The 25,723-nt window shown below is 46.1% G+C and overlaps 1 protein-coding gene across 7 annotated transcripts in view; it reads right to left on the bottom strand.

The window, feature by feature from the left end:
• Positions 1-9,789: 9,789 nt before the first annotated feature.
• The window catches only part of WASF3 (WASP family member 3), a 131,643-nt gene continuing 115,709 nt past the window's right edge, over positions 9,790-25,723 (bottom strand). For 3 of the 7 annotated variants that reach the window (XM_009191669.4, XM_009191670.4, XM_021929504.2), the window contains exons 6-9: positions 22,055-22,230; positions 17,414-17,680; positions 15,759-16,126; positions 9,790-13,044 (exon numbers count right to left, since the gene is read on the bottom strand). In XM_009191669.4, coding sequence (XP_009189933.1) covers positions 12,887-13,044; positions 15,759-16,126; positions 17,414-17,680; positions 22,055-22,230 — 969 coding nt within the window. In that variant the 3' untranslated portion in view covers positions 9,790-12,886. Of the gene's footprint in view, positions 13,045-15,758; positions 16,127-17,413; positions 17,681-18,532; positions 18,700-22,054; positions 22,231-25,723 lie in introns of all 7 variants that reach the window. The other 4 variants (XM_021929503.2, XM_009191667.4, XM_009191668.4 and 1 more) reach the window with 2 other exon arrangements.

The raw sequence follows: 25,723 nt of genomic DNA, 5'->3' as shown, positions 1-25,723 counted from the left end.
CAGCTTCCAGGAGGCCGAGGCCAGCGCCTCCCAACATCCCTGTCTCGGTGTTAAACCAAACGTGGATGCCCTTGATAGATTGATACAGGGAAAGCAGGAATCGCGCTTTTCACTTCACCTGCTTTCTACATTCACCTGCTTTTTACAGCGCAGGAGCCTCTGACGTTTGTGAAAAGTCCACCCGCCAGGAACCACAGGCCCGGAGCTCAGAAGCGCCCTGTCCTCTTCGGGAGCCCGGGGCCAAAATCAGCTGGCAAAAGGCAGACTAATTGGAGAAAAGGCATAAACGTTTATGTAACGTATGTACAGAGGAGCCTTCAGAATAAAGCAAGATCAAGGTACAGGGGAATCCTGTTCTTTTTTTGAGACGGAGTCTCGTTCTGTCGCTCCAGGCTGGAGGCAGTGGGCTGATCTCGCCTCACTGTAAGCCTCAGCCCTGGGTTCACGCCATTCTCCTGCCTCAGCCTCCGAGTAGCTGGGACTACAGGCTCACCACCACACCTGGCTATTTTTTGTACTTTTAGTAGAGACGGGGTTTCACCGCGGTTATTGTGATGGTCTCGATCTCTGGATCTTTCGTGATCCGCCCGTCTCGGCCTCCCAAAGTGCTGGGATTACAGGCGTGAGCCACCGCGCCCGGCCGAACTTGCCCATTTTGCTTCCGTCCAACAAAGTATGGACGGCCGGGTGGAATATGATGGACAAGAAGGGTGTGATCCAGCGCCGACACCGAGTGAGGACACCCAGCAAGGCCTGTCCGGCTAGATTCTGCCTGGCCTCTGAGCACCGATTCCTTCCTTCTGGAATGAGGGGGTCTTAGGACCAGAGGTCAAACAAGGTAGGTCAGATCATTTCCTTATGACCAGTTTTTACACAGAAAGGCAGAGAAGGAGAAAAGAGTCACAGGTTTTATGGCTGGCTTTAGAGAGAAGCGGGTCTGGTTTCTATGACCCATCCTGGGGAAGAGGGATTCTGGTGTCTGTGGGTAGCCTCGGGGGAGAATGGGACTAAGAGACAGGAGGGTGGGAGGAGGTCAGGCAAAACCTTTTGCTTCTGAGGCTGCTTCCGAGACCTCAATTTTGGGGTAGCATTTTCTGAGCCCCAACACTTTCAAAGACAGATTTCCAATGGTTTTAGTTTTAAATGTTCAAATACCTAGGCCTGCACCCCAGCCCTGGGAGAAGCGGGCACACAGGTCTGCAGAGGCCAGGGACACGGTGACGCTGCGCCCCCCGCATCTCCTCCAGGGTGGTCACAGAGGCCACCCCGGCCCCACTCCACCGTCATGCAGCTGACTCCTGAGGGGCCTCTAAGCCACAGTCCTGAGCCTGGCCTGCCTCCCTCCCTGTTCAGGGAGCCCTTGGGGCGGGGGTGTGGCATCCCAGGGTTTGGGGGATGTCAAGCAAGATTTCCCAGCCCACGCCCGCATTGGCAACCCCACCCCGCTCTCTGTCCACATGGTGTGCAGGCTGACCTCCATATCCTCAGCTCCCAGGCCACTCTGAAGTTAGCCTGTTCACACAGCTGCCTGTTCCTCGACACTCCGCAGCTACCCTCCAGCAGCCGCTCTCCAAAACAACCACTCCTCTGTCCCTACTCCTCTGCCCAGTGCAGAGCCAGTGCCCCGTGCATGCTGCTGGAGGAGGCCAGTGCCCCGTGCATGCTGCTGGAGGAGGCCAGTGCCCTGTGCATGCTGCTGGAGGAGGCCTGTGCAGCACAGGGCTGCTCTCCAGGAACCCCCAACCCTCACCCCTCACCCATGGGGCCAGCCCTGCTTCCTGCCTCCCTAAACACCCTCCTTCAACATTTGCAGGGAAAAAGGCAGGACAGTTCAACAGTGCAGCTCTGATGTCAGGACGATTCCATCGTGGGTAAACTTCAAAATGAAGTGAGTCAGGCAGATGTCCCCTACTCCATCCCAGACATTTACTTCAACCCAGACCCAGGGTGGAGCTGGGGAGGGTGGGAGTCAGGCCTGGGAGCAACCTACAGCTCTGGGAGTTTAGCCATTGGCTTCTAGGCCCAATCTGGGGGCAGACCACCCTCTGGGGCTAGCCCTGCAGCCTCGCATTGATAGAGGCCATGTTGTTCCTTATTCCTTGTTCCTCGCATCAAGCTCATCTGCTTTTGGGTGTCCATTTGGGCCTCCAGCCGTCACCCTCCAAGTGGCAATCAGGGCCACAGCTTCCAGGCAGAGCAGCTGAATGGCTGGGAGCTGACCAGCTTCCTCCTGCAAAGAGCCCTTGGGGAGGAGGAGCTCAGGGCCAGGGAGTCAGCGTCTGGCATCAGAAGGGCTGGGCATGGAATAGAACATAGCAAGACCCCATCTTTACAAAAACTAGCCAGGTGTGGTGGCGCGCGCCTGTAGTCCCAGCTACTTGGGAGATTTGAGGCAGGAGGATCGCTCCAGCTTGAGACTGCAGTGAGCTATGATCGTACCACTGCACTTCAGCCTGAGCAACAAACAAGACCCTGTCTCAAAAAAAAAAAAAAAAAAAGATTGCTCATCCCAAAGCTGCTGCTGCTTCATCTAAGCAGGAAATGCGACGGAGGATGTCACCACACTCCAGCAGAGATGCACCAGGCTGAGGCTCAGACCTGCTTACCCCGCAGGGCCCAGAGCATCCCTCCGGCAGATGCAGCTGTTCCTTCAGCGGACGTGTGGCGGTCCTGGGGATGCAGTGGTTGATTTTCGTGTCATCTGCCCCTCTGGGCGGGGTCAGGCACAGAGGGGTCCCCAGTGAGGGGTTCACACACTGAGTCACGCTAAGCTGGAGGACTGGGGACTCCCGGCTCCACTGACCCGCTCCCCACCGCCCCACCCTGCTGTCAGCGGCCCAGGCCACAGAGGGCGGGACTGTCCTCCTTTCCTGCCCTGACTGCACCTCGCACTGCTCCCTAGTTAACAACCGCCGAGCCGCTGAACTCAGGCGGCCCCACCTCCTCCCTCACCAGGCCTGAATCAGGGAGACATCCTAATCGCCTTCCACAATCTCTTCCTTCCAAGGGCCTTAGCACAGACAGCGCTGCTCCCTTTCAGTGCTCAGTTGGGAACAAGTCCAGTTGGGCAACGGGGAGGGACAGGCACTGACCGACTCCAGTCTCCTGGGCCACCAGGTTCAACACAGACGTGGCCTTTGTCAGAACGAGGTCGGGGGCCCACCAGGTGTAAACCAGTCTCTGGCCCAGGTCTTAGCAGAAGGCAGATAACCAGGATTCCTAGGTATGGGCGTCACCCAAGAATGTTGACTCTGTTTCCCATTTAAAGGCAAGTAATATGTGGGAAAGTGGATCTGGGGCAGGCCCCATGGGGGGCCCCTGCAGGTGGAATATCTGAGCACCCCCAAGGGAAGCCGGTCAGGAAGAGAAGGGGAAGAAAGCTTCCTTCTCCACCTGAGCGTGGCAGACCAGACAGCCCCCAGCAAAACAGCTTTGTAAAAGGTGTGACCCAAAAAGAAATCAGTGCAGGCCTTTGCTACCTTAAATGCGTCCTCTGATGCTGCCTGTCCCAGCTGAGGCCAAGGGGTGGGGTCCTGCTGCCGTGACGCATCACCTCTTAGGTCTCCACTGTCTGCTGGAGGAGGAGGGAGGGCTGGCCGGACTGCACAGGAGATGCATCACGCAAACAGCCTAGGGCAGAAGTCAGGGGGCAGGACACGGGGGCCATGCAGGGACACGTAAGAGTACCAGGCTGATGTCCACAGCATCCGGTGGGGGGAAGCTGGGAGAGGCCATGCTTTCTCTGCTTGCATGCAGTGTGCCAGCCCCTGTGTCTGCCACAAGGACCCAAGCAGTAGAAACAGCAGAGAATAGGATCCTCTCCCCACTCCAGCCCAGGAAGGCCATCCAGTGAGTAACATCAGTGCGGACAGCCCACAGGCAAAGCTCAGGCCCCTTCTCCTCCCCAAGCCCCGAATAGGAAGGAGCTCCTGAATGACCTGCGCCAGGACCGTGAGCTCCCACACGCTTTGTGCGGCCAGCACCGGCCAGCACCGTCGACCTGACCAAGTGAGAAGCTTGGGGGCGTGCAGACAGCAAGGGGCTGTGCAACAGGGAGAGCTGCTCCGAGAGGAACATGGGCATTAAGGATGGCAGCTCTGCAGCTTTGCATCTGGGGTCCAAAGATGAACACGACTGGGTCGTAACGCAGTGCACCTTTGTGGGCAGCGCTTCAGCTGCTGCCAGCCAGACACTGGAGGAAGAAACCACCTCTGGAGAGGGCGCTGGGTCCCCCTGGAGTCCATGAGGCACCATTCGTCATCCAATAGCCCAGAGCATTGCAGGTGGCCTCTTTGGGATCCTGTCAATCATTCCAGGTCAGCACGAGGGGCAGGGCCTAACTTTGGTGTGCCTAGTAAGAACCGCTCCAGAAGGCTGCCGGGGAAACTGTGGATTCTGGGTCCTGTGCTCAAGGTTTTGATGCAGTAGGTTTGGGATGGGGCCTGGAAATCTGTATTTGAACACGCATCCCAGGCAGGCATTGTGGGAATGAGCCTGGGATTTCTAATCTCTGTTGAGAGGGCCGGCTCCTTTATTAACTTACATGGGCTTCTGCACCCCCAAAACCCAGTGTGGCAGGGTCTGACCGGGCTGGCTGTGGAAACATCTGGGGAGGACAGGAGAGGACAGGTCCCCTGTCGGGGGAAGAGGCAAGGACGGCAGGAGCCAAGGCGATGTGGGGGCCACAGGGACCCGCGGCCTCTGTGAGGAAGGAGCCTGGCAAGGAAAGTTGTGCTGGTGGAGGAGGGAGGTTTGCAGTGACAAGGCGAGCCAGAGACAGGGACAGGAGGGACACGGGGCTGCTGGAGCCACAGCAACACTGACCTGTGCAGATGGAAATGTGGCCAGGCGCCCTGGGAGGAGGCGACCTGGGGCCCTTCATGTCAATCATCCAGTGCTGATCACCACGCCGCTTCCTGCCGCGGACCTCAAGGCACGTCGCTGAAATCCCCCAACTGGAAAACCAAATGGCCCAAGTCTTTGATTCTTTGATGTGTGTGCATGGTTTTTGTTGTTGTTGTTTTTGTGTGAGACAGTCTCGCTCTGTCACCCAGGCTGGAGTGCAGTGGTGCGATCATAGCTCACTGCAGCCTTGACCCCCTGGGCTCAAGCAATCCTCCCATCTCAGCCTCCTGAGTAGCCGAAACAACAGGAGTGAGCTGCTATGCCCAGCGAATTTCCTTTTCTTTTTGTAGCAATGGGGTCTTGCTATGTTGCCTAGGCTGGTCTCAAACTCCTGAGCTCAAGTGATCCTCCCATCTCAGCTTCCCAAATTGCTAGAGTTACAGGCATGAGCCACCACCATGCCTGGCTAGGTCTCCGAAATATCAAAAGACATTTTGAATGAGCTGAAAGCTGCTCCCCTAACTTAATTATCAAGATCTTCAAGTGTGGCTCTCAGAAGAGTAGAAGATACACTTCAAACCACCGTCACCTACACACAGGCAAGGAAACGTCTTCTAAATGCGGATGCTAAGTCACGTTCACAGGTTCAGGACATGCCGGCGGCAGAATCAAACTGCTGTTTAAACTGGTTTTAGGCCACAGCAGCTGACGCACATCCTCGAATGTGAAATGCTTTTAAATGTCACTTCACGTTAAGTACCACTTGGTAGGTTTTTGAATTACTCTTAAATGGCATATTTTCTTAATTTTTCTTCATGGTAAATCATCGGCCAATTCACCACCTCTAACTAATCATGGTGCTGTATTTCAAGCTAATTACTCACATTACAAGTGCACAGGGTAAATGCAGAGGGGCAATTAAAAGATCACATGTACAGACATCCACAGGACAGTGCTCATGTGTTTCGACAAATCAATGTCCAGGTGCCAGGCCCGAGAAGAAAGTATACTCAGGAAGCAAATCTCCTTCTCATCTAGTTCCCTGTTGGGTGATACCTCTACAAGTCACCCACACCTCCAAATTAAATATCCATGTCCTCAAAAGCTTGTGACACAACTCTGTATTAGGACTGTCTTCACAGAACACCAAATCTGAGCGCAGTGCACGGTCCCATACCACGGCCCCATATGAACCCTTACGTAGTGGTGATGCTAGGCGGTGGTTACAAACTTCTAGGTAGTAGAACTTATGATTCAAATGAACCCCAGTAATTAAAAGTAAATATTTAATGTGTATAGATTTATTCCTGAAATCTAAATTTATAAAACTCAGTGAAAATATTAAAGTTATTTGGTGAACATAAAAATGGAGACTGGGGGCAAGGCTGACGATTTGTTAAAGTAGTCCTAATGCCCATGAGACTCACATACTGTTCTGCTTGTACGGTTTAAAGAACATTCTGGGTTTGGTTTTTTATTTTATTTTTGAGACATAGTCTCGCTCTGTCTCCTAAGCTGGAGTGCAGTGGCGCAATCCCAGCTCACTGCAACCTCCGCCTCCCGGGTTCAAGCAATTCTCCTGCCTCAGCCTCCCAAGTAGCTGGGATTACAGGTGCACACCACCATGCACGGCTAATTTCTGTATTTTTAGTAGAGATGGGGTTTCACCATGTTGGCCAGGCTGGTTTCAAACTCCTGACCTCAAATGACCCGCCCACCTCAGCCTTCCAAAGTACTGGGATTACAGGCGTGAGCCACAGCACTCGGCCTTAAAGAACATTCTGATTCAGATAAGAAGATGCAGACACGTGTTTCCTATCACATCATGCAATACTTGGATACCACTTTGTTAAAGAACTATGTTACCAGTTTTATTGTGGGGTCCTTGCAAACACAAGTTTGCCTGGCAGAAAAATGGGAACGCTGATCATTTGTTGTAATTAGGTATTAAACATCAGTCTGCATTTTTAAATTTACATTAACATTTTTAAAAATAAATGTTGCATCAAATATTTATAGAATGAGGCTTCTGGGACTGGAGAACTAGTTCATTTCAGACCAAATTACTATAACAGTTATGAACTGGACAAAATACACCTCACAGCCATCGAAGGCACTGCACAGAAATCAAAACCAGAAACACACGAGGGGGGAGCTGATGCTTGGCAGAAGAAACAGGCTTTGCGTTTCTGATTATTAAAGGCGTTTTGGTGAGGGCAGGCCCTGTTCTGCCAAGCAGGCAGCTAAGCCTGAACAGAAAATCTGCAGTCTTGGCTGGCTGACTTAACCCACAATCTTACTGGCTTAAAAAAATGAGAGGGCTGAGTTCAGAGCGATCAAAGAAGATTGAAAGTGAAGTGTTCCTACAAACAAGAGCCAGAGAGGGATCCAAAAATTCTGTGTAAGACTGCCTGAGTCTCTGTTTGATCCTGTAACCAAGCGTGAGCCAAAGAAACTCCAAGCAGCCTGGCTAAGGTTAAAAGAACTTAAGAAACTTCTGTTATTATCCTTGTGTGTGTGCTGGGTGATGGGGGCAGCAGGGAATTGAGAGCTTAAATCTAGCCATGTTAACTGTCTTCCTTAAAAAAAAAAAAATCAATACTTTTTGGAGGAACATAACAGAATCCAGAGTCTCTAAAATATATCATCCACCAAGTTTACAATACAATCCAAAACTACTAGGCATGCACTCAGGGGTGAAAACAATCAATAGGGACTGATCCTGAAAAAAAAATCCAGATGTTGGAATTAGCACAGATTTTTAAAAAGCCAGTATAACTATGCTCAAAGATGGAAAATAAGCTTGTAATGAATGAACAAAAAAAAAGAACCATCAGGACATTCTAGAGTGAAAAAAATCCAATGTCTGAAATAAAAAATTTACAAGATGGGCTTAAGAGCAAATTATGTAACGGATGACTGAATAGAGTCATTGAACCTACTCTAAGTATATTTTACGTTATAAATATTAAACTCTAATGATATGTATGCTGAAGAATTCAAGGGTGAAGTATACACATTACTTTGAAATGCATAAAAAATAAGAACTGATAATAGATGGAGAGGGGTATATGAGTGTTTACTGAACAACTTTATGGAACTCTTGAATTGAACTCTTGAATTGAAAATTCAAGAGTTAGGAGACCAAGCTTTGAGCCCCCATCAATGGAAGCAATGGCCTTTTCCCCATCTTTAAAGCTAGGAGCTAGACTAGCAGAGCACCAAGATGCCTTCTAAATACATATAAATAAAACGGACCTAAGATCCTTTCTAATCTTAACGCCATCTAAGGCGTGAGGCTATTAAGATCAATAAAAAACCAATAGGCTGTAAATACAAAGATTTTGATAGGTGTGCAGCTATGGCACATATGTTATCATGGTGGGGTTTGTTGGCTCAGAAAGCTCCCTAAATCCCAAATGCTGGGCATGGGAGGTTTCCAGCGTCTTTGTATCCCATCTCATGACACTTCCTCCTCTAAGTGCTTCTATTCCACTGACACTTTAGTTCCATTCTCACCCCATACTGTCTTTCCCACCTTAGGGAAAGCATATGCTGTTCCCTCTACTGCAAAACTCCTTTCCCTCCCTGTGCTAACTTCTGTGCATTCTCAAATCTCAGCTTCCCTTGGCCCACTGAGATTGGGCACTTCTCATTCCGCCCCAAACTAAGCACATGTCAAATGCTCTAAATTACTTAATCGACAATATTTAATGTCCTTTTTTCTCATTAGATGAGCAGTCCCCATGAGGGCGGAGCCCGGCCTGCCACTCTTTTCCAGCCAGTGGCTTGTAGACGAAAAGGGCGGTCACATCCACTGGGTGTCTGCTTAGCACCAGGCACTCTTCCAAGTGTTTTATACATATCCATGTATTTAAAATCTTATTAGGCTCACAACTAGTTGTTGAAGAAGCCTCCCCTTTCTCCCTATGAACCACGATCCCTGAATAACTACGTGACACCTAGAAAGTGCCAGGCACTGTGCTCAAGACACAGGATACAGCAGCAGACAGGCCCCTGCCTGCTTCCCACAGCTCAGTCTGGTGGGGAATACACACCACAAAGAGGGAGCCGCACATCAGACGACAAGTACTAAGGAGGAAATGCAAGGTATTTGGTAGAATTTGCCATGTTTTAAAAAGTTGCTCACATTTTACTTTTTGCTAAAGAAAACCACTCAGAAATCCATCCACTCATCTCATCATGCAAAAAGCAGCTGCTCATTCATTGCCTAGGAGACTGGGTGCTGTGCCAAGGCTCTCAGGATGCAAAGATGACTTAGGCCTACAAGGAACACCCAGTCTAGTGAAAAGCTACACACAGAACCAGCATGATGTGTGCCATGGTAGAGGTACACACCGTGTGCATCAGGAACTTGAAAGCAGCTACTACAGGAAGCCTGACCTCCAGTCTGGCTGTCTCTGATGTATGTGGCCACACTAACTCACCCAATCTCGACTCCCATTACCCCCACGTGTGATTCTGCCCCAGAACTGAGTTTTCTATTGACTAAGGTCCCTGACAGGGTAACCTAGCTTCACTCTAGTTTCCCACACATGAAACAGAATGTTAAGGATTATTGTAAGGATTAAATGAAAACATCCCATAAGCAATACATACCACAGCGTGCTATTCACTTTTACCGTTGAGAGTAAATGTGGTTAAGACCCTCCTGCCCGCCCCAGGCTCTATCCTCTCAACAGGTGGCTCCCTACTCCTAGCGTGGCTTTCTTTGTAACCAGACTAACGCTGCCCCGAGTCCTTCAGGAATTCAATCTGAACTCCTGGTGACAACAAAAATTATGCAGAAATGGAAACCAAAGCTGTGTCTTCTGTTGTCTAACAAGGAAAATGCTAAACAAAAGCAAAAACAACCAACCATTTAACACCGAGTTCTCTTCCAAAAAAGCCAAACGTACAACACTGTTATTAATAAGCAAAACCTCTTAGGGTTAAAAGTGTAATTTTATTTAGATGTTACTTGTACATAATCTATAGTAAGATATACAAACAGATAAAAATTGTTTACCAGTTTTTTTTAATACCACTTTAAATTCAATTTACAACAGCATTGGTAATACTGCAAGATGACAGATACTATGATTTATAAAACAAAAATTACTTGCTACTCTGGCTGATACATCCCCACTAGTCTTTAATGGATTAAAATGTATCATGTATTTTAATTGCAAATTATTACAAAACTTTTACAACCTAGCCACTTGGTGCTCAGAAAACATTTTGATGTTCTAAAAATTTACTGAGGTGAAAATGTTAACTTTTGAGTAGTATCCTTAGTAAAGAAAAACGTCAGTGTAGCCAAGCTTACGGTCTGGGGTTGACAGTGCAAACTCGCCTTGTGCTCCACCGTCTCCTGTGTGCACAGCCATCAGGGACTGGGCAACCTTCCCATCCCTTCCCTAGGGCTACGCTATGAGAAAAACGCTTAGGAGACATTAAACTAAAACAGACATGGAGAAATAATACAAGGGACAATTTTAAATTACCTTACAATTTATAACTGTAATTTATAACATAAAGTTCGTAGAAATGAAATGTGCTTTTGAATGTTTCTTCTCCATTTGTTTTGGTAAATAGTTTTTGAAAATGAAACTGAAAATTCAAATCTTCTCTTTATTCTTTTCATGTAATACCATATTAGAAAAGATCTGGATTTAAATTTCACAATAAGTTGAATTTGCTGGAAAAATACTCTAAAAATAATCTAAATTGGATTTCAGTCATTTTTCCATTCTTTTAAAGGTTATGGTACACAACAGGGCAAAAGCTTTTTCACAAGTCATAAAACTGAGTTGAAAATAACTTGTTGATTCAACTACAGGAAGACAACTAATAATTAACAGGCTCAAGAATATTTATGAATAAAGTGCCACTAATTTCATTGTAATAAGATATAAATAGAATAAATCCTGACATAGATAGTAGCTTCTGTGTTCTCTCCATCCTGAGAACAGAAGGGCCATTAAAAACAAAGAAGCATTTACCAAATGGGAGTTCCAGACCCACACGAGGAACTCCTAATACAAAAGGAACAAGAAAGCCAAGTAAGTCAGACTTTGAAAGCCACAGAAGTCCTAAGAATAATGCCAGTGTAGTAGGCCCTTTTTAACAACAACAACAAAAAAAAAAAAAAAGAGAAAGAGAGAGAGAGAGAACTTAGAAATTTAGAAGTTCATTAATAACTGTTACTTACACTAAAGGAATTTATAGTGACAGCCTAGTGGTGACCAGCTCTAGGAAAAGACGCTGAAGAGGCCGCTCCCAGCGCCTGGGACAGAGGAGAGAACAGACACGCCAGGGAAGCAGCCCTGGAAAGGGGGTGCAGACATGAGGCTTTTCAGGGCTTCAGATCTACATGACTGAACCCAATGGACAGGCTCTGTGCAGTCACTGCCCGCAAGCTCGACAGGTATCCACTCGAGACACACACACCGAGGGGATTTCGGGGCTGGCTGACTTGCTCAGATGCATTAACTAAAACCCCCGTCACCATCCTGCTGACATTCCTACCGTCACCTCAAACAGCTCTGCTTTTAGCTCCAGATTCTTCCCTTCCCATCATAACCAAGTAACTAACCACAATGCATATGAAATACTGTTAAGTAGGTTAAAGTCCTTAGTAAGTCAAGGGTCTTAGCATATTTTTGAAGTCGCATCTATAATCAAAGCCTGGAGCACCTGTTTATCCAACACAAACAGTTATCTTTCATCCAGAATTACAAAATACAGAAGCTCTCATTCTTGAGTTTCCCCGTGGGTCCCTGGTATTGCCACGTGGGAACAGCAGGAAGGGTGGAGGCGAGGGCGCGGCGCTACAGCAGCAGGGCTGATCAAGGGAATCTCAGGAGGTGCTTTTTATCATGTAATGTGCCAACAACAGGAGAGAGGAGAACCGTGTGCTTCTAGGACAGGGTGAAGGCCCTCCTCGCGGGAGTGATCCCTAATCTGGCTCCAGCACCGTGAAAGGTGAATAGCTGTCAATATCTACTTTCACCTAAACCTAAGCTTTTAAAATTCCGACCAAGTGGCGAAAGGTGCCATCCAAAGCGCTGTCTGTTGCTCGCTGAGGAGCTCAGAACTCCTGCGGCTCACTCAGGACACAGCTGTCAGGAAATTAAAGGAGCGGGGCTCCTTTGCAGCCCAGACCCTGTGCCGCAGCTCTGCCCAGCTCAGCAGTGTAGCTCCCAGAGTCATGGACTGCTCGCATCTGTTCTGGCCAGCTGGTGCCCACACTGGAGAGGCTGGCAAGTATCTTGAGTGTCATCCCCAATGGCCCCAGGAAGGAAAAAGGACTCTGTTCTTCACTTTCATTACTGTTGAGCTGCTGAACTCTCTTGCAAAACCATCAACAGGCATTTACTAAGCAAAGGCCCACAGGGAACCCAGCCTGAAAAGGGCCCTTCCAATTTCATATTTGACAGGCGTGAGCAGAGGCAATGAAATTATTCAGCAGAGCATTCAGATTCACTTAGAGGCTACCAAGCCAAGAAACTGAAAGCAGAAACCTTGGATTCTCCCTATTTGTTGAACCTTTCCCTCTAAAACCAACTTCTTCAGAAACACATCCTTTAAAAAAAGGAAAGGAAAACCCAAAGCGGTGAAACAATATCACTTACTGGTTGGAAGACATCACTCTGACATAGTCATTAGTCTTGCAGAGACCTAACACCAGGCAGCTTCACAAACACACAGCAAGTCTGCAGAGTTATACTGATCAGTAAGAGTAAACCCAAACTGCACGAAATACTCCCATGGTCAAGAGGAAAGCAGATGCTGTTTTCAGGACAATGCGATAGTGACAGCCTATTTCCCCATGTGTAGCACAATTTGCTATGTTCAGTGGCACTTAAGTATTACACAGTAAATACTGAAAAGACCCAGAATTTTTGGATGTGCAGAAGCAATATCACATTATTTATACAAAAGGTGCTATGCTACGGGATTAGAATACCACTATTTGGGTGTAGAGACCACTTAAACTCTTCAACACGCTCCCACATGCGGCGGCGCCGGCCTCTGCTCAGTCGGACCAGTCGTTCTCGTCGAACTCTGAGTCGTCGTCAGAGTCGCTGTACTCCACGGCGATGCGCCGGGACAGGATGGTGGCCACGTCGTTCCCCACAGGCTCCCGCTTGGCCTCCTGCTCCCGCTGCTCCTGCACCTTTTTCAGCTGAATTCCTGCAGACACAACCCGTGGTTCAGAATCACATCCTTTTGCTGGCTCCAAATTAAAGGTAAACAAACAAACTGGACTTTTTTTTCCCTACTGACACTAAGGATAGAAAGTTTTGGAAATTTGAGGGGAGAAAAGCTCAGGGAATATTAAAAGTTTCATGAGCAAAAACATACACATTCGAAGTGAGAAGAGTTTTTGTAACAAATGTGCTAAAATATTAAAAATTCATAATTTCCGTGTACATGAACACCATTAGAGAAAATTCTGGAGCTGCACCATCCCAGACAGCAGCCACTAGCCACATACAGCCTTCTAAGCATGAACTGCCATGTGGCTAGTGGCTACTCTGGGACGCTGCAGGCTGGAACATTTCTATCATCACAGGACATCTACTAGGCAGCACTGGCATCCGGGGCCTTGGAAACAGTGTTCTACGCTACTCACTCTCAGCTAACCCGAAAGTAACTGAGAAACCTTTATTTCAACAATTACTGTGGAAATGAACATAAAATACCATCATCTACTTTCTAGCTTAGTAACGAAGTAAGATATTTGATGATTTAATGTTTACCCTTTTTTTTTTTTTTTTTTTTGAGACAGGGTCTCATTCTGTGACCCAGGCTGGACTGCAGTGTTACGATCATGGCTCACTGCAGCCTCGACCTCCTGGGCTCAAGCAATCCTCCCACCTCAGCCTCCTGAGTAGCTGGAACCACAGGTGCACGCCACCATGCACAGCTAAATTTTGTATTTTCTTTTTTGTAGAGATAGAGTCTTGCAATGTTGCCCAAGCTGGTATCCATTCATTTTTTAACTGTTTTGAAATAATTTCAGATTTACAGAACAGCTATGAGACCAGCAGAAAAACATTCCCATATACTTGGATTCCCCAAATGCTAACATCTAACCACGTTTATTTCCCAATCTTCCCCTATCATCTTTACACAGAAAGACACAGACACTTTTCTCTGGACCATTTGAGAGTGAACGGCATATAATGTCCCTTTACCCCTAAAATGTTCATGTGTTACCAACCCTCACCCGCCCAAAAAATCAAAATCACAAAATTAGTTTGGATACAATACTACTATCTATCCTACAAATATTATTCAAATTTTGCAAAAAGACCCAATCTAATTGCAAATGGAAAAGATTATCCCCTGGTTCAGAATCCAGTGGAAATTATCTGTGACAGTGGTGTCAAGTTTTGTTAACGGCCTTTAATCTGCACAGTTCTTCACAGTCTTTGTGTTTTACAAGCTTCTCATTTCTGAAGAATACAGGCAGCTGGTCTGCAGAATGTCTCTCCATTTGGGCGTATCAGATGTCTCCTCAAGATTAGATACAGGTTATGTATCCACTCTTGGTAGACAGGGCTTATAAGGTGTTAAAAAAAAAAAAAAAGCAAGGCAAATCCAACACTGTCCTACAATGACCCCAAATTTGCTATTCATGAGCTAATATACCTCTAGGAATTTTTTTATCTTAACAAAATAAAAGTGTGTCAATGATGTCCAGGTATACAGAGGACCCTGGTGTCTTTAGAGGGGTGCATGGGCCCCACTGCGGGCCTGGTTCCTGGGCACACAGGAAAAACGCAGAGGCCGCAGCATCACAGCTCCTCTGAAGGACATCCCTGACGCTGAGCTGGCGGGCTGCAGCCAGGCTCCTTGCTCGGTCACTTCCAGATGAGATGACTAAACTGTGACCAAGTCTGTGAGGCTTCCCACAGGCGAGAAGCTCTTAGATATTCCCGTAACATGTCAGTGACCCTCGACCAACCTGGGTTGGGACCTGCCTCAGAATCCATGGTGTGGACTAGAGGTGGCCAGGGGCCCTCTGGGCAGCCCAAGACAGGCGAAGGCAGACTCTCCACCCTAGTCCACCCGAGATGCTCTGTTTCCATGTGTTTCGTGGTCAGGGGGTCAGTGCAGGACTCTCATCTGACAAAAGGGTTATGCTGTTCAATATTATAGATGCTGAAAAACCACTGGCTTAGGACATCAGGCAAATATGACAAGTCCAGAACAAACTCTTCTTTTTAAAGAAATCGTTAATATGAGCTCATTTTCTTTCATTTATACTTTTCCCCTTAGAGTAGAATGCAGAGATCCAATTAATTGATCACTTCAGTTATTGGGTTTCTGGTTTCTAGGTAAGTAAAGACTTCCTAATTTCAATCTTTTTTTTTTTTTTTTTTTTTGAGATGGGTCTCGCTCTGTCGCCCAGGCTAGAGTGCAGGGACGTGACCACAGCTCACTGAGGCCTTGACCTCCCACACTCAAGCAACCCTCCCACCTCAGCCTCCTGAGTAGCTGGGACTATAGGCACAGGCCAACATGCCCAGCTAATTTTTTTTGAATTTTTGGTAGGCACAGGTTTTTGCCATATTGTCCAGGCTGCTCTCAAACTCCTGAGCTCAACCAATCCGCCCGCCTCGGCCTCCCAAAGTGCTGGGATTACAGGTATGAGCCCACCGTACTCGGCCATTTCTCAATTCTTTATCACAATTTGTTTACCTTACAGTGGACAAAAACACATCTACTATTCAAAAACACAAAACAAAACAAAACAAAACAATCAAGTAAGACCCCTTTAACGCTATTTTTAAAAACACAGTGAGGAGTCATTTGAAGACAAGGAGGCTGCAGCTGGCTGGAGACACGAGGAAACTTCTCGCTGGAAGGCAGGCTGTGTGTCTGGGGGCTCCACTTACCCATTCGAATAGCAGCGAGCAGGTCGCTTCGAGCATCACTGACGGGTGGCTGTGCTGGCTCTTGCCGCTTCGCCTCAGCGACTGGGGGGCCATGCATTGGGGAGGACGAAAGAGAAGACCCGGGGCCAGGAGGGCCTGGCGGGGGAGGTGGCGGGCCCGGGGGTGGCGGGGCTGTGACCAGGAGCCCAGTGGAGGGTGGGTGAGGAGGAGCCGCGTGCGTGGAGCCGGCTGATGCGGGGAACGGGGGCTGCATGGGCATCTGGAGAGGGCTGACGAAGGCAGTTTGTGCTGAGGGAATCACAGGAGGAGGTGGCGGAGGAGGTGGTCCTGATGGGTTGTAATACTCAATTATCTGCGCTGGGAGCATCCTGAGAGAGATACGAGGCACACAATCACCAAGGGAACAAGAGACGGTCACGTCCTGTGAGCTCTTAGACGCCTAACAGAGCCATCCCCAGACACAACACGTATTGTCACCTGAACTTCAATCATGGCAGGATGCGAACATGCACACCTTGGGTCAGTTATTGTCACAGTCTGACATTATTCATTATGACAGAAGTCAAGACCTGCTACTGAAATGTACCAAAAGGAGGACCACTCAAAAAGTGCGGCACTCCCCGAAGAAAGGCAGAATCAAGCACCTGACTGCAGAGGCCAGGGCGGCAGCGCGGTGAAGCCTTCACACTGGGATCTCAAGGCCGTAGCTCACAAACTTGTCTTTGAAGGGTCCTAAGGTCAACCAGATTGGGAGCTTTCTACATTCTCTAGCCCACCCCCGTGGAAATGCGCCATGCCTGCAGTGCCCAGGTATGTATCAAAAGCTTCGAAAAGTCACACAGCCAAGAAATCTGCTGAATTCTAGTCAGCCAAGAGTCTTCCAAACTAACTGGACCATGGGCCCTCCCTTGGCCTGACACAGCCCCAAGCCACTCTGGGGACCTGACTTGGCATGCCTGGCCAGGGAGGGCACTTCTGCCAGCAGAAGGACTGTCATTCAGACAGGGGTGCGCAGACACGTGTTAGCAGTGGACGCCAACACACAGTAACTTTCCTGGGCACCAACTCTGAGGAATGAAGTCTTTAAAGACTAGGGTAAAGCCAAAAAAAGAGAGGTGGGTGCCTAAATTGATAAAGGCCTGAACATGAAGGTCTCTGAATGCTACTTGTCAGGAAACAGGAGGGCGTGGGGCAGAATGATGTCTGGGTGGTCAGAGGTCATGACAGGAGATTTTGGTCAAGCCTGAGAAGTGAGGCACAGGAGCTGCATGGTGTGCTCTTCTCATCTGTGATAACAGTTCTCCGCGGTCCACCCAGGATGTGTCCAGAAACTTGAGGGTTTGGGACAGGTTCACAAAATCAGCACTTAATACCCTTTATCAATGCCTTGGCTTCAAGAGTCATTCAAACACCCAGAGTGCGTGTGAGGGAACACGCATGCATGCACAGTGTGGCTTGAGACTCAGCTGTAAGTCTGAGCTTACACTGCACCTGCTTTATTTCACACAGAATGTTACAGCTGCTAGTATCTACATCCAGTCATCCTTGACTCTATCCTGGCCTCTAAAATAACAGAGTTAAAATTCTCCTACCACATATAGCAAGATTCAAATGTAAGGCCAGTAGGGATTAGGGTACAAGGCACACTGAGTTACCCGTAGTCTGCTGGAGCCATCGGTGCAGAGGCCTGGGACCCCTCTGGGGCCTGAGGCGGAGGCGGGGGCGGCGGCTGCTGAGGTCTGTTGAGGGCCATGTGCCTCGCCGAGGCAGACGGGGGCCGGTATTCATGCTCCGCAGCCTGGCTTGCAGGCCCATGTGGTGGCACGTCACCAGCTACGTAGGAAGGGGTCACCGGCTGGGGGTGCAGAGAATGGTTGGGAGTAGCCGGGTAAGAGTAATCCGTAACATCCGACGCATGTGACCTGGCATGAAAACAAGAGGTGGGGGAAATTTAAATTAAGTTAAAAATTGTCGGCTAACAGGCATATGGATGTATTTGAATAATAACATTGCTAATACACAAAAATCAGACATAAATTTGCTTTACTATCAACTAGGTCTAGCCCCGTGAGAGATTCCAAGCAACAACATAATGATTATAAGTCAGCAGCAAGCCCCAGTGTTACATGGATTCAGATTCACAGCTTTGAAGTGAATAAGTCACACAGACCGGCAAGCAGGAAACAGCAGAGCCTCCTTTTCACAGTATTTCAGCATACATTTTCTCTAAGAAAGAAGGCTACGAGAGAAACCATTACATTTAGAAACAGGATATAAGACAGAAGATTTTGGTGGCAATGAAACTGACAGCATATAATTAGAAAATATAAAATGGCAGGTGAACTGGATAAATATTAACAGTAAGAACAGGAAAAGAAATTGAGAATACAGTATAGTGAATCATATTTTTCTTACACAGAAGAAATGTATGTAACGAAAAGGGAAGAAAGCAATGTGGTGCACTATGGAAAGGCCTTCTTTGCACGTACGCTGGGTGTGAAACTCCGACAGGAATGGCATCTTGGATTAGTGGAGCAGAGCTGAGCGAGGCATGGGGTGCAGCGATGGGACTCCGGCTAAGCCCTCAGGAGGAGAGGAAGGACCCAAGTGTGGCAGTGTGGCAGCCTGGCAGCGCCGCGGGCGTTAGTAAGACAGTCACACGCGCCTGGCTCAGGTTATGGGACATGTGGCCGGGAGGGGCTGCACATCCTCTCATGGCGGCGGAAGCAGGGGCAGCCTGGGTCTGGGAACCCAAAGAAAGCAAAACAACAAACCCGCTGGGCACTCTGTCCTCTGTGGTGCTCCCTGCCTGCTCCAGTTTCCTTGCGTCACTCATAAACTCAATGCCCATTTTCCTTCTCTCCCACTCTTCTTTTCTTGTTCTGACTTTTCTCACATTTACTTGCTGGTTTCTGTTAGGATTCAGCTTGTGTTTCTCTCTCTGAAGGAAATAGCAAACACACATTGGGGGTGCTGAGGGAGCAGGGAAGATGCATGCTGCATTTCCACCTTCGGATTCCAGTCGGTAGCGTTTCTTAACTGGGGCACAGTGTAGCAGAGAAAAACCTTCTAAATGAGAAAAGACAGCTTCTTTTCCCTTTCCCTTCCTTAAGTGAAGTGTAACAACTACTAACTACTCATTATTTTCTTCCCTAACTGCAGTATGAATTCTGGATTATGGTTCACTTCTGATTATGTCTTTTGAACTAGGTGAGCTGCTAGTAAATGACTTAAAAATATATTTAATGGGGGAAGGACCTGACCTGTATTTAGATTTAGCACATTTTAAAAATGTAAATACCTATATCCCTTGGAGACACTGATGATGTGTGCTTGACTCTGCACCTGACTACGAGTCACTGGCTTACAGTGCAACCTTTTAAAGGAAACAGTCCTCCAGCCAAATCTGGACAGCTTCTGATGAGATGAGGGCAGGAAACCATAAATACTGTGGCATAACTGGGAGGGCTATCCCTGTCAAGGAGCCTTGCAACACAGGGTAGAAAGCAAGCAAGGAAAAGGGGCTAAGCAGATGGAGGCAGAAGTGAAGGAAGACACAATAAATATCTGAAGTAGAAACCAGAGATTTCTACAGGGTAGAACCCTGATGAAGGGTGCCCATCAGGAAGACGGGGGCTGGGGGAAGAGGGGACTGGTCAGTTGAAGAGGGAAGGACCATAGAAAAGGGATGTACCAGCAGGCAGGAGGAGGAAGGAGGAGCAGACAGCTGCTGGAGATAAGCCCCACTCCCAGTGGGGAGGCAGAAACCAGCTGCAGACACACGGCCAAGGTGGAGGGAGTGGAGATCCCAAGGCCGCATGATGATCAGTGATCACCTATTACAGAAAAGAGGACTGGGAGGGCCAGAGGCGACACTGACACGGGAGGAAGAAGACTGGGAGGGCCGCAGACGATGGGAGGATGGCCAGGAGGGCCGGAGACAACACCAACATGGGAGAAGGAGGAAGAGGGCCAGGAGGGCCGGAGATGACACCGACATGGGAGGAGGAGGGCCGGGAAGGCCGGAGACGACACCGACATGGGGGGAGGGGGAGGAAGAGGGCCAGGAAGGCCAGAGATGACACCACACAGGAGGAAGCAGGCACAGCAGTAGAGACTCAGTGTGAAGAGGCCAATAAATCCCCCAGGGTTTTTTGGGTAGACAGGTGGGCAGAGTCAGAGATCTGCACCAGGGCCCAAAACTGGATGAGAAAAAATAAGGACAATCGGGCATGGAGGTGCGCGACTCCCTGAGTGGCAGTGACAGAGAGCTGGTCATACAGCAGGCAAGCACTTCCCAGCGCTCATCTTAAATTCATGCTCAGGAACAAGCCATTCCTAACAATCTAGAGAGAGAGCAAAAATGTAAGATGGGTTACAGTATATTACTTATATAACGGCATATACACACACCACGAAACCTGGTATTCAAATTTCCCTCAGTATCTGGGATGCACTCAGATGAGCAGATACAACCATTAAAAATCACGTTTCTAAATAACACCTAAAACATGGGATATGATTTTTAAAAGTCGGAAGAAAATATGGCATGATTCCAATTTTATAAAAGAAAAAAGAAACACATATATAGAAAAAGACTAAAGAGAAATACACTAAAATGCATACAACGGTTTCTTCGGATGGTGAGACTACAGATCATATTTCATTTTAATTTCTTCCTGTAACTTCCAGATATAATAAGCATGTGTTATTTTATAATAAAAAACTGACATTGTAGTAAAAAAATTAAAAATTTCTAAATTAAGGGTTATAATCCAAATACAATGATGAGTTATAATCTATTCCTCTGATAGTAAATAATGTATGCAAATAGTGAGAAGCCATGGGAAACAGTAGGAGACAACAAAAGGAATTCTGAAGAAATAAAACTGACAACCAGATTTACTGTTTGAAAATTAAGAGAAATGCAGATGTACATAAGCAACATAAATACAAAGGCAGACTATATCTGAATAACCATCCATTTTATACCCAACATGGAATAATCTTAGATGCTAGAAGGAATATCATTCAACTGAGAGATTTTAAAAAATCCATCATTTTCCCATCTGCATCTGTTTTTGAAAACTCTATATAGGATAAAAACAAAGTATACGTTTTGCATGAGTAAACAATCATAGCTAAATTATTTAGAAAAAACAAAAAAGCAGATTGATATCATGGGAGCTATTAAGTTCATACATTCCTCCCTATCCAAAGAACCATGAGCAGAGAACTACGTTGCAATTCTTACTTTCTATAGAAATAAACTCACACTAAAATTCAAATGAGGCTAAAACTCGGCTAAAGGTCCAATAATTCTCTAATATTTAACAAACAACAGTTTGTACAGAAAAATTACCCAGAACTTGCCTCACGTCCTCCCAATGACTTACAGACCTTCTGGGGTGGGAACATTGAAGGCACGTAATATGTTAAGAGTTTGTGCTAAACACCGAGTTTTACAAAGGTAGAAAAAGAGAAAAAGGACACAGATATAACCCAAAGTCCAGGATGCTGCTGTTTTGAAACATTCTTGATCACATATTGTAAGAATTCTCTATTCAAAATTTTAAATGCCAGTGAGGGTTTATGCAAATGGCAGACTACAACTTTACAAAAGCAGAAATAAAAAATTGAATCAAACGTTAAAATTGACTAGTCATTTCCTGTCGTTCAATGAATGCCTTTGGTGACAAGTGTGACTTAATGACCACATCCTTCACGCCTGCAAGAAATATTTTTACTTAATTGCTAATAAATTTTAAAGTAAACGCCAACAGAATTCTTCTCCTGAAATTAGAATATATAAGTTATCTCAAGTAAGAAGTAAATCTCTCTTTTGTTCATTTTTTCAAAGGGTTACTAAAGGGAACAATGAAGGTACTCCTTAGTTACTTTACCACCTACCAATCATTTTTAGATACCAAGTGACGAAGGAAATTCAACACTCCATGCTAAGAGAAAGGATTAAATGATTATTATAGTAAAAACTTAAGTCATAAGCAGTTACCCCAAATTCAGAATCAGTGTTAAAACACTACACCTAGGTGAACTCAACAACACATTTTAAGTCAGAGAGGTTTTCTAAAATCAAAAGAACCCAATGTAAAATAACACCGTCTTCAAGTATTATTTTGAAATCAAAATACAGATAATTAAGTTTTAAGGAAAATCTTAAGGCATCATGGGCCATATAAACCCCGAAGCTACTGGTGCATTTCAAATGAAAATAAAACCAGGTAGTACCCAGTGGCCCAAGCATGGGGGCTGAGGGAGCAGCGACACACACACACCTAGTATCTGGGGACAGGGATCCCTCGGAAGACGCTCCGTGGTACACACTCTGAGACAACCTGTTGTCGGGTCTAAGCTCTTTGTCATACGCCATCATATTCCACTCCTGGCGCCTGTTCCTGGCTTTTCTAACCTTTTTCACCTCACGGGTGGTGCCATCTATACGCTTTTGCTCCTGATGTCCAGGAAAGGAAAGAGAGCATGCCAAGACAGAAGGGAAAGGAAAACAGCTGGTTAAATGCAGTTATAATGCACAAGACCCACGCCTGATGAACAGACAAGACACATTCGCATTTCGATTACGCTAATGTTACAGAAACTCTAAAGCAGCGTACTCCTCTTACCCAACAGAACCGACAAAACAGAATCAACAAGAAGTTACCCTGCTACAGCCGCAGGAGCTGCTTACCATTGTTTTCATTAAAGTAAAAAACTTTCACTTGAATAGGCTTGTAACTTGTTTTAAACCTAAACAAGGTCTTTCAGATCTGTATTATACAGGTGAACGACCTGGAAACACCACACAGAGAAATTATTTCCCGCCACCACACAATTTTGACTGACTTCTTAACATACAATTATCTTTCAAAGAAAATAATTCAAAACATTCTGTTCCCAATTTCTAAAAGATTACGGAATAAGTGAATCCTGTACATAGTTTAACACAAAACTAAGCAAGATAAAAACTTACCTGCCCATAAAACGAGTCATTCTTCCTCTAGCCCTACTTGGCCAGAAAATGTTTCATTCAACAAATACTTAGTTTTTACACAGGTGCTTCTTGAAAGGTGAGAAGTTATTTCTATGTGTGCCTGTAAGTTTTTCCTGCCTCCTTCATAAAACTGTATGATCTTTAAGGATGAGAATCATGTGTCTTTATTTCCCACATTTCCCTCTTGTCTTATGGTATCTCAACATACTGTTTTTATACAGAATACACACGCAACGCATGCTGGCTAAATGATCAAATCCACAGCCAGGCAGCAAAAGCATGAACTTCTAGTGCTACGCCCGAGGTACTGCACCAGGCACTGACAACACAAATGGCAAACACACACACACACGGCATCTGCCCTTATGGAGCCTGCACTCCATAAGAGGACACGAATAAATGTATTATAAAAGTAAATGTATTTATTTTTACAAATATATTTTTATGTTTGAGAGAGAGAGAGAGAGAGAGAGAGAGAGTGTGTGTGTGTGTGTGTGTGTGTGTGTGTGTCTAGTCTGGAAGTCAGGGAGGCATCCTGGAATGACTGAGGGTATTGAAAGTGTATTTAAAGTGGCATCAATTCTGCAGAGGAGTATGGGTCAGGTGCATGCCAAGCGGAGAGGACAGACTGTGCGAGGACTCTGGGGAGGAGGATGGCACTGCACTCAGAGAAATAAAAGAAGGCAAATGGTACATTGGGGTGAACGGCCCAAGATCTGAAAGGCAGGAAGACCTTGGAGGCCTTTATCCCAACAGCAATGGGAACCCATTAAAGAACGAGAAGGGAAGGCTGGCATGCTGAGGAGGCATTGGAGATCTTTCTGTGTTGCGGAAAACAGATTAAAAGAGGGAAGATAGGGACGCAAGTGAGAAAGCTACTAAGTGGGTACAGGGTAAAAGAATGGCAGGTGGTCCAAGGGTGTGGTGAAGACAGAAAACTGGACCGTTTTCAGAGGCATCCAGGAGACTTTAGTCACAGATCCACAGAGGATGTGAACATGAAATTCACAGAAGATACAGAAATGGTTAATAAGCATATGAGAAGACGTAACACAGATTCAATCTTTCATCAAAAAGAAAGTAATATCCAGGACTGGAGACGACCTGGTAAGAACATAAACTAGTCCTTCAGTCTTTTAAAGATTAGGGGCAATATAATTCTCTCTTTCAAAATTTAAAATTCACATTCTCTTCAATAAAAGCAATTCAACTTCTAGAAATGTATCCTGAAGAATTATCTGCACCTAAGTACAGGGATAAACACTTCAGTATTGTAAGAGCAACAGTAATGGGTAATTTATGAAGCATTTATATTTCAGAATACTACACAACTATTAAAAAGGATGAAGTACATTTTAAATAATGTCAGTGTAAGTTATACGTAGTATAACTATGTATACACAAATACTTTGTAAAATGTTTATGCATACATTTATGACTGCTAAAAGGTCTTAAAAGATGCACACCAACCTGTTAACCATGGCTAGGTACTCTCAGGGAAGGGAGTGCTAACTGAACATTTTACAACCAGCATGTATTGAGTGTGTACTTTGAAAAACCAAAGGAAAAAAGTGAGGGAGGGAGATTTCAATGTGATTCCAATATGCATCCTGATTAAGAACCATCGTATTAAAAATAATGAATAACTATTCCCCTTACTTTTTAAAAGATGTATGCTGACAAATTCAGGCATGAAGTGTTATGATATCTGCAACTTTCTTCACCATGGTTCAGTCTCTAAATCTACCTATCAACATGCACACAGGACACACAAGCGCGTGCGAACCAAACATGAAAGAATATGAACAGTGATGAATCCAGGCTCCAGCTACACTGGCCTACATTAAAATCCTTAGAAGCTGCCAAACCAGTTCCTCCCCCAGGATGAACTTAGGCACTGCTACCTAGAAGCCTCCTCAATTCGGAAGCACGCCACCTCATCTGCTCCCCACCTCTCCAGCCTCCCCGCAGCACCCTCCCATTGTTGAGCTAACTTCTGCTCCCCTCCCGGGGATCCCAGCCTGCATGACGCCTCCTTGGCGAGGTCTCCCTTGACCTCTCACTGTGTGTACACAGTCATGCCACAGGTCATCTCACTCAGAGTGCTCTGTACTTTTCCTTCACCACACTTACCAACAGTGTAATTACATATTTGAAGCTTCATATTTGTGTAATTAGGTTTTTAATGTTCTTAAAGCATCAAACTAAAGGAAACAAAGTTCAAAAATGTGGGGTTTTTAATCCTCACATTTTCTAAACTAATTTTTCCTTCAGATTTGTCAACTGCAAATTGAACGTGATTTGGGTTTCTGAAATCCTGGGAAATAAAGAATATCTTGCCTCCTTTTCTATTTCCATATGAAGCGGACCTATATGAACATTTTGAAACTTCTCTCCCTCTTGCCGCATTTCCGAGGGCTGCCTGATTATTTAAGGCCTGTGTCCCTCATTATACTGTCCTCTCCATGAGGGTGGTAATCCTGTTTTTTTCTGCCACTGTTTATCCAGCATTTAGAAGGCATTCAACATCAAGCCATTATATAAGTGAATGAAAGAAATTCTTACCAGAATTTTATGTGTTTGAGGAAGGTAGAATGAGACAAAACAGCCCAGGAAATAACAAGTGATTTTAAAGACACAATATTCATACATAAAAATTGTTTCCCCTTCAAGAAGAGTGACAAAAAATTAAACAGTTTTGCCAAAAGCATCATTGAGAAAGGAAACCTAGAAGGCCTTTTAAAAAATTAGGCACATTTTAAAGGCAGGTAAGCCCCAGCATTTTTCCCCTGTAACTATAAAAAAGCATGAGGATTAAGACAAATATGCTTTTTAAATATTTGTTCCTTTTCCACTCAAAAGATTGGTATCTTTCTTTTTTCTTCACTTGAATGCTCTGTAAAACCTAGCAACTTTTCCAGGATATATCCCAATTAAATCTCCCAAAGCCATGAGC

The sequence above is a fragment of the Papio anubis genome, chromosome 15 (genome assembly GCF_008728515.1).
Source record: "Papio anubis isolate 15944 chromosome 15, Panubis1.0, whole genome shotgun sequence".
In the NCBI taxonomy this organism is placed as follows: domain Eukaryota; kingdom Metazoa; phylum Chordata; class Mammalia; order Primates; family Cercopithecidae; genus Papio; species Papio anubis.
The sequence above is the reverse complement of the archived record's forward strand: the minus strand, read 5'-3'. Positions and strand labels throughout refer to the sequence as shown.